Source organism: Glycine soja, chromosome 6 (assembly GCF_004193775.1).
Source record: "Glycine soja cultivar W05 chromosome 6, ASM419377v2, whole genome shotgun sequence".
Classification (NCBI taxonomy): domain Eukaryota; kingdom Viridiplantae; phylum Streptophyta; class Magnoliopsida; order Fabales; family Fabaceae; genus Glycine; species Glycine soja.
Window position 1 is genome coordinate 8,107,597 of NC_041007.1, and position 9,194 is coordinate 8,116,790.

The 9,194-nt window shown below is 30.0% G+C and overlaps 1 protein-coding gene across 1 annotated transcript; it reads right to left on the reverse strand.

Annotated features, from left to right (window-relative positions):
• Positions 1–1,088: 1,088 nt before the first annotated feature.
• On the reverse strand, positions 1,089–5,913 carry LOC114415301 (phospho-2-dehydro-3-deoxyheptonate aldolase 1, chloroplastic-like). The gene is made up of 5 exons (XM_028379920.1): positions 5,209–5,913; positions 4,824–5,101; positions 3,401–3,677; positions 2,996–3,241; positions 1,089–1,570 (listed from the first exon to the last, which is right to left on the reverse strand). Exons 1-5 carry the CDS (start codon positions 5,692–5,694, stop codon positions 1,307–1,309), a joined length of 1,551 nt encoding a protein of 516 aa, XP_028235721.1. The 5' UTR covers positions 5,695–5,913; the 3' UTR covers positions 1,089–1,306.
• Between the last annotated feature and the right edge of the window lie 3,281 nt (positions 5,914–9,194).

The following is a 9,194-nucleotide window of genomic DNA, read 5'->3' on the forward strand; positions in this document are numbered from 1 at the left end:
TCCTTGAAGAAAACTTTTTGTTGACTATGTGCCCTCCCCTTTACATTTGGTATAGTATTTAAATAAGTCAATATACATTTTTAATATTAAATATATATTTTTTAGTAGAATGTTTTTAAAAAGGACATGTTTGTAATATTAAAACAATACTAATAAATTTTAAATTGATAAATAAATATATTTAAGTAATATTAAAAAAAAGTAATTTGGAAGGTAATATTTTTTTAGGCATCTGAAAAGTAATAATAAAAAACGGCACATCATATTATTAGGGAAAACTTGCATAAGAGTTGTGAAGGCACTCCAACTCCTCAACGTCACAACCATATTGTTTGATTTCCTGTGAGATCAATTTCAAAGTTCATGACTGGAGTTCTCGACAAATTCAACCAGGTGGTCATAAATTTGATTAAGATTGACAAAATAATATTTACTTTTTTCATTAATTACATAAATATTTTTTTTTTTTAACATGTTACATGCTTGCATTTTATTTTAAAAAAATACTTTTTCCTTAACATATGTTCACACGTTTTATCAAAGATCCTTTAAAGCAGTCTTATATTAATAAACATGTTCCTCAATTAAAGATAAGTATACATGCATGTATCATGCATATGATTGTACTATGAATATTGTAATTATCATTTTTTATTTTCTCATCATGCAATGAGAATCTAAAATAATTGTAACACACGTCATATATCATGTCATAAAGGATAGCAAGATAAATAAATAAGCTTTTGTATAAAATTTTTTATAAAAATTCATTTACCCTATTAATATATTTAGATTATTTAACTTTAAGCATTAACATGAGTAATTTCATTAGTTACTTTTTAGAAATATCTTCTTTCACATTTGAGAGTAACAATCTAATCTCCTTTCATCGTGAGATGGACTTGTCCCGGAAGCATACACAAAAATAATATAAGCTTGACACCCATAAAAATGCCATGAAAAATGATTAATGTAGAAGTAGATTAGGTGGAGTCGTCGATATATAGCATGTACACCCAATTAATTTAAAAAACATGACTGCTTTACTAGTCAATATATACGAATAAAATAAAGTGCACAATGCAAGCTTTATATCTAAATGGTCCATGTCCAAGTTTAATAACATTCATGGATACTTCATTAATACAAAACAGTCATTTGATCTTCCTTAATTATTTCTCTATTTCTCTTTTCTTAACATGCTACCTATTATACCTATCTCCTCTCCTATCCACAAAACATTATTCAATAACATTGTTGGTTGCGTCCATATATATAAAACTTAAGGAAAAGGAGCAAAGCCATTCTATAGAGAAAAAACATTGTTCAGATTTGACCCGATCCTATTCTTTTTGAGGCGTTCAGAAATGATGAAAGCAAGCTCAAGAGACTGTGAAGCATTAAGCCTGGGGTCACAGTGAGTGTTGTAGCGTGAGCTGAGATCATCAAAGGTGACCATCTTTGACCCACCAATGCACTCAGTCACATTCTGACCTGTCATCTCTAGATGAACCCCACCTGGGTGGCTTCCTTCTTGTTCATGCACGTCGAAGAATGATTTCACCTCCTCCTGTCCCATTAGGGGGAAATATAAATTAGAGGCATCAATAAATTAGAGGCATCAATAATCAAATATCAACTATCAAGGTTGACAGTCATATGATGTTGCTTTCTCTAAAGTTGGTTTTGAATTAATGTTCAAAATCGGTCAATGTTGGTTCAAGTGGTGATTGAAAAGTGAAAATATAAATTAGTGGCATCAAGAATCAAGTATCAAGGTTGGCAGACATATGATGTTGGGTTCTCTAAAATTGGCAAGAATTAAAATTCAAAATCAATCAAGGTTGGTTCAATTTGGGATTGGAAAATGAAAACCTTAAGTTTGATTTCTGTAGCCAGCTATCCTTTGTGGCACAGGAATTCACAACACCTTACCTTAAAATGAGATGGTTTTCGTCTCCTTTACTCTCATATGCTTCTTATATTCCCCCCCAAAAAATAGATAATAATGTGTTTGGAAGTAAATTTTGAGAGAAGAAATATTAATTTTTATATAAATTTAAAATATTATATCTCAACATGACTTGATTAAATATATATTAAATCTATTTTTTCAAATGATAGATTTTTTTTTTTGGAGATTGAAGAGATTTTAAATATTACCAAACTATGTTTTATTTGTCTCTACCATGATTATGTAGATAGCAAGATAATGAACACATTTGTTAAGTTTTAATATTTTAATAATTAATTGATGAGATAAATAAATAATTGAAAGTGAAATTGAAAGGTATAAAACTATAGATTACAACAAACACACATGCAGCAACATATATGCACATATTAAAATAATTTGATTATAAAGCATTAATAAATAATTTTAATACCTTAGAGATCTAAAAAATTAATATAAAATTGATTTTTAATATTATTTTAAATTTCTTTAAAAAATTTGGGCTTAGACCCCTAAATACCTAAAGAGGGCCCCTAGTCTCTACACATGGATTCTATTGATTGATAAAGAAATGCAGTCCAACTCTACAATGACATTTCTTACTCTGTTTATCAAATAACCAAATATATAAGCTATCATACTTCACTTCACTATCAGCCGCTAGCTACAAACAGATGTTTTCTGACCTACTAATCCTGGTTCTAAATAGTATATATAACCTTCAGGTTTGGTAACCAACCATTCAGGCTAGTTTAGATATCAAACTTTCAACAACTACTCGCGATCGGCAGGCAGCCACAACCATGCATTAAAGCCAATAAAAATATGTCTACTTGATACTTCATCAATTACAAACATTGATGTTAATTGTTTCTCAAAGCCTTTCAGATAATTAGATTTAACTCAAAAAGACATGATGATTTTAAGAACAATTATACGGTTTTATTATGATAACTATCACGATTTTAATGTATGTTTTGAAAAGCATGCACGACTCTCTTATAATCAATCAAAAGAGAATCAGTGACAATAATATTGTACCATGATGGAATGGAAGGGGCGAGTTTTGAGTCCACAGGGAGCTTTTATGGTGTTTCCATGCATAGGATCACTGACCCAACATACAATTAGTCCCGCATTGCGTACTCCCCTGATCAGATGTGGAAGTTTCGCCCTCGTATTTTCAGCTCCCATCCTCGTTATCACAGTTATTCTCCCTGGCTTGTTCTGGGGATTCAAGATCTCTATTAGTCTAATAAGCTCCTTTGGATCGATCTTATCACTTACCTGCAATATCGTTCCATTTTATTTCATCAATCATTACACTATATATCAAGATACATATCAAAATACAAAGCATAAGAATGAATGGTTCTGCATGCATGTACACGTTCATAAGATGAAAGTGCAATTGTTTTTAGAAGAAACATGCATGTCCAAAGTAACCTTAATTCCAAGGGGATTAGCAATCCCTCTTAGAAATTCAACATGAGCACCATCGAGCTGTCTAGTCCGTTCACCAACCCAAAGCATATGGGCGGAGCAGTCATAGTAGAGACCAGAAGTTGAATCCAACCTAGTGAGTGATTGTTCATAGGGCAATAACAAACATTCATGTGAAGTCCAAAACTCGGTTGTTTTCATTATAGGATGATCCATTGTGAGGCCAGCAGCAGCCATGAACCCAAGGGTCTCATCAATTCGGCGAGCAAGCTCTAGGTACCTGCCATACAAAAAAAAAAAAAAAACATTTTTTATGCAAAGACTTGAATGAAGAACTTTTTCTCATAGGGACTTCAAACAAACAAGTAGCTGTAGTGCAACGACTAAATTTTTTAATTTAATCATTTTTTTCTCTTTTTACCTCGTTAGAATTAGATAAACCAGTACAAGATGTGCATTGTAGATGTTATGTACCTATAAACCGAAAAATGTGATATAAAAGGAAAGTGCACAAGGGAGCCAAATCATGGAAATGATAGTAAACATTAAGAAAAAGTTTAATTATCACCTCAAACTCCTAAACACCTAGAAATAGAATAAAAAATATAAGAATAATAAGATTTTTAATATGATAGGAAGAGACATAGAGAAAAACTGAGAGGAGTTAGTGGGATGTTTCAAACATTAATTATGGAAAAAAAGAGGGAACTATAGACATGAATGTAACAGAAACATTTAATAATATTTAATCATGTTATTAAATTCCTCTAAAAAATAATTTTATTAAATTATTTAACTTTATTTATTAATATGACATGGCATGGTGGCAATAAGGTCCCTTGAATTTTTTTTATGAAAAACAATGAGATCGTATTAATTTATTTAGAATTAAAAAAAACAAAATAATAAATTTATTTAGAATTAAATTAAAAAACATCAAAACAAATATTTTATTTATATGTTGTTCCAAAAAATATTTATATATGACGAATATTCTACAATTAGATTTATTTTATTTAAATAATAATAGAGTAAAATTAATTATAAAACTCTTAAATAATAATAAAGCTAGGGCGCGTTTAAAATTAATTTTATTAAAATTAAAATTTTAATCTATCGTGTTTTGATCGACGAGAGACATTGACACTGTACACATAACACAATTTTGAAGAAGAAAAAGGTTGTTCAACCCTATTTTGAGGAATAAAAATCATGACTAAATGCTGGTAGGGTTTATTTGGTTACGTAGAAAAGCTGGTAGGTTTGTTTGGTATCATAGATATAATAAAAATGTATAGAACAAGATAAGAAGTAAGGATAGACTAGGAAAATAATTAATAAAAAGATAAAATAAAAAAAAAGTTCAAGAAAAAATAAAAAAGATGCACAGATTGAAGAAAAAAGAAAAGGTTTTCATAGGACGTACCTGTCTCCTTGCTCGCTGTGTTGCGTGAAGTCCAAATTCCATTGGCTAACCCTTTGCATAGCAGCATATCCTCCCGTCGCAAATGCTCTCAGAAGATTGAGAGTCGCAGCAGATTGGCTGTATGATCTTATCATTCTTTCAGGATCAGGAATTCTCGTTTTCTCCTCGAAAGCATCTCCATTCACATTATCTCCTCTGTAACTTGGGAGTTTCACCCCGTCTTTCTCCTCAAACGCTTCCGATCTCGGTTTCGCAAATTGACCCGCCATTCTTCCCACCTAATTAAAACACAAACAAGCAGTCAAACGTGGAGTTCAACAAGACATTGATCCAGTGTCTTTGGCCAAGTCGATCATCAGTTTGGTTTTTGAAACTACGGTATTACCTTAATGACAGGCACTTGGGCTCCGAACATGGTGACGACACTCATTTGGAGGAGGAGTCTGAAGGTGTCACGAATGTTATTTGCATGAAACTCCTTGAAGCTCTCAGCGCAGTCTCCGCCCTGGAGGAGGAACGCGTTTCCCATGGAAGCCTGGGCGAGGCGCTCCTCGAGGTTGCGGGCCTCTCCGGCAAACACAATCGGAGGGAAGGCTTCCAGGCTCTTGAGCACCGACTGGAGCTTCTCTTGCTCCGGGTATTCCGGGAGTTGAAGAGCCTTTTTGGACTTCCAGCTGTCCACCACCCACTTTGCCTCGCACTTCTTGTCGGTTATTACAGTCACGGAGTTGTTCAGGGCCTGGATGGGCCTGGGCCTGGGCCTGGGAAAGGAGGAGCATTGGTTGCTGTTGTTGAGGTTGTTGGAGGAAGAAGGGAGGGTTGGGACTAGCGTTTTGGTGCAAAGGAGAGAGTTGGAAGCAGTGGCAGCCATTGTGGTTGTGTGTGTGTCTATCTATGATCTCGCAAACACTGACAATGGTCTAACGTAGAATAGGGATATGACAGTTTATAAAGGAAGGGGGTTGTTGGGGAAGGGTATTTTCGTCTATTCAAAGATTCAGGGGTATTATGGGGAATATGAGGGATTAGATATAGTAGTAGCTGGTCAGCAAGTCAAATTCTCAATTTGTAACTCCCACTATTTGGGGTAGATGGCTTCACCTTGTGACTCCACTTCATAGTTTTGGATTCAATGTATTTAATTGATCTTCACAAAAAGAATATAAATAAAATACAGAGAATTAATGATCTTCATTAAAATATATATATATATAAAACAAATACAAAGATTTACTAGTACCATTGATCTTCACAAAAAAAATAGAGAGCGTTATTGATAGTTTAATACAATGGACAGTTACGGAAATATTTGATCAAAGAAAAAAAATTCATTTTATTTTATTTATGTTAATATTAAAAATGATTTTTTATTTTTATTTTCTAGCAACAGTAAAAAAAACATTTTTTTTGTTTCTATTTTTTATATAAATTTTTGGAAACAAAAAAAAATAGAAAACGTAAACAAACGATCTCTTAATTTATTATTTCTCACTTACATTCAACCATGGTTTAGTCCTAAATTAATTTTTAAGAAAAAAAGACACATTTTTCATTAATATTTGATGGAAAATTAATGATAGAAATGAATACTTAAAAATGTTCAAGAATCACATTGCATATTTTTTAAAATTTAAAGACCAAGGAGTATACATAACCTAAATATTAAGTAGTAAATTAATTATTTTCCTTTTTATTTAAACACTCATATACATATCTCAGAAAAATAAATTATATACATGAATTTATATTAATTTTTTTACTGCTATATTAATATTTTTTAGATGAATATAAAAATACTAAAATAGTGTTAATCATATTTTTTTGGCAAATAATAATTAGTGACTTTAGAGTATTGATTAAAGAATTAAACTGAATTTTTTATTGATATATATAAAATTATATTATTTATGATTTTTTTAAACTCTTTTGTGATCTTCACAAAAAAAAATTTAATTAATGTTCTAAGCCCTATTAATTAGCTCAGTCAATCTAGACCGAGCAGTGCGTAACAATTTTTTTTATATAAATTTATGTATTTTTTTTAAGAAAAAAAGTCATCATGTTTAGAAATGATGACGTTGAATTATTGGTTTAAGTCTATTTTTTTATGTAGTGGTTTAGGTCTAATTTTTAGTTAAAAGTTAATATCTCCATTCTTTCATTTATAAGACTAAAACTAAAACTGATACTAAAAATATTTGTGGTTCGCCTTTCTTCGATTTTTCTTCGAAAAATCACCCAAACTAAATTTAAAAAATATATATGATTTTTGCTTTCATTCGATTTTCATTTAAAATAAAATTCAAATCATGCATGTAGTTGATAATGATTTCTGCATGGTGAAATTTTATCTAAAAGTAGATGGAGACAAGGCAACGAGAAAGAAACCATGATGATCTTTGACTATAAAAATGCTAATTTTCTGTATATTAGGTTGACATAACTCAATTTTTTTAAAACTCAGTGCTAGTTATTTATTTATTTATTATTTTTTGTTAATAAGAGGGATTCAAATTCACCATTTCTTTCAACCATTAAACTAATCTTATAAGTTAGACTTGTTTTTTTATTAACTATGTAACTAGGGAAGGACTCAGGATGGAAAATTAGGATGGATCAATAATGACAATTTTTTTTGAAAATTTATTTCTATTTGTCACTCACAACTATCAATAATAAAAATTAAAATAATTAAATTATGTAAACAAATATCTAAATTAATTACATTTTTCACGCCTACAATACAAATTAAAATACTCATTTTATGAGATAAGAAACAAATAAAAGTATCAAAACATGTTTGCTAATATTAAAATGTAAAAAAAAAAAAAGAATATGCATTAATAGTGTAATAGTTTTATATATTCATCTAATCAATAAATCAATGTGTAATAAGTTTGTTGATTTTTATAATAGCAAACTTAAAAGTTATATAAATGATTATTTGTGATTGAATAATAATGTAAAATTGTTTAATATTACTAATGTTTGGCCATTAAAATCTTATAATATAGTTGTACAAGTTTATATTGGTCACATAATTGAAAATGATATGTTCTATTAATAAAAGAATTTATTAGACTATCTACATTGGGAGTTGCTTAACAAAAAAATATTATTTTAGTTTATTATATGTGATTTTGATATGCTTAAAATTAAATAGAGTTACTTATATAAACAAATAGTACTCATGAGTTTATTATATATGATTTTGATATGCTTAAAATTAGATAGATCGAGTTATTTATATAAACAACTAATACTCATGATTTTGATATGCTTAAAATTAGATAGATCGAATTACACATAATTTTTTTTAGGAGAGAAAAATTAAATATTTGTAAATTAAACAAGTTGTTAATAAAAATACTCATTGCAAACAAAATTAATTGAGTTATTTAAGATTAAAATGAGATACATTAAGTTGCTTATATCAATATTATTGAATATATTCTACACTTTTACTAATAAAAGAATTTAAAAATTTCAAATGCATTAAAATTAAATTAAATTTCAAAATTTATCCTATATGTTTTTAAAGTTTAACATTCATGGACGGAAATAAAAAAAAAAAAAAGCCAACCATACCACCTAACAAAACCTTTTAAAGTAGAGCAAAATTTTATCTGATAATTAAAATTAAATTAACAAAATAAAAAAACTTTATAATTAAAATATTTATATTAATTATGAAATTTAAAAAAAAATGAGGGTGACCATGGCCCTCTTGCCTAATGCATAGGTACGCTCGTGTATGCAACACGTAAACGGACTCTGATACCATGTTAAAGGGATCTTTTGAATGTCTGGTCGAATTTTAACATAGTATCAAAGCAGGTTCTGGCCGGTGGTGTGGATAATGCCGCTAGTCCTCGCTTTGTGGTGACGAGCCCTGTCTCGAGGGAGCGTGTTACGAGTCCCACATCGGGTGGTTAACAAGCATGATAAGTGCTTATATAACTGAGTAGACCATCCCCTTATGAATCGGTTTTTAAGGAGACCTTTCGGATGTCTGACCAAACTTTAACATGGTATCAGAGCAGGTTCTGCCCAGTGGTGTGGATAGTGCCGCTAGCCTTCGCTTTTTGATGTCGAGCCCTGACTCGAGGGGACTTGTTACGAGTCCCACATCGAGTGGTTAACAAGTGGTAAGTGCTTATATAGATGGGTTAACATCGGGTGGATGTCTGGTCGAACTTTAACAAGAAGTATGTTAATAAGTTTTTCTCTTTAGGCTCAAATATAAACAAAAAAAATTGTTTAGTATGTTAGACTTAAAAATATAAATAAATTTAATTAATTTATTTTATTCAATGATATAATTTTTAAAATATATTTTATTTAATTGTATTTTTTTAGAGTTTTTTTTAT

Coding starts and splice junctions, on each gene's coding strand:
- LOC114415301 (XM_028379920.1), bottom strand. CDS start 5,694: ATGGCTGCCACTGCTTCCAACTCTCTCCTTTGCACCAAAACGCTAGTC. Junction 5,102..5,208: donor CCCAAGTGCCTGTCATTAAG/GTAATACCGTAG, acceptor TGTTTTAATTAG/GTGGGAAGAATGGCGGGTCA. Junction 3,678..4,823: donor CACAGCGAGCAAGGAGACAG/GTACGTCCTATG, acceptor TTTGTATGGCAG/GTACCTAGAGCTTGCTCGCC.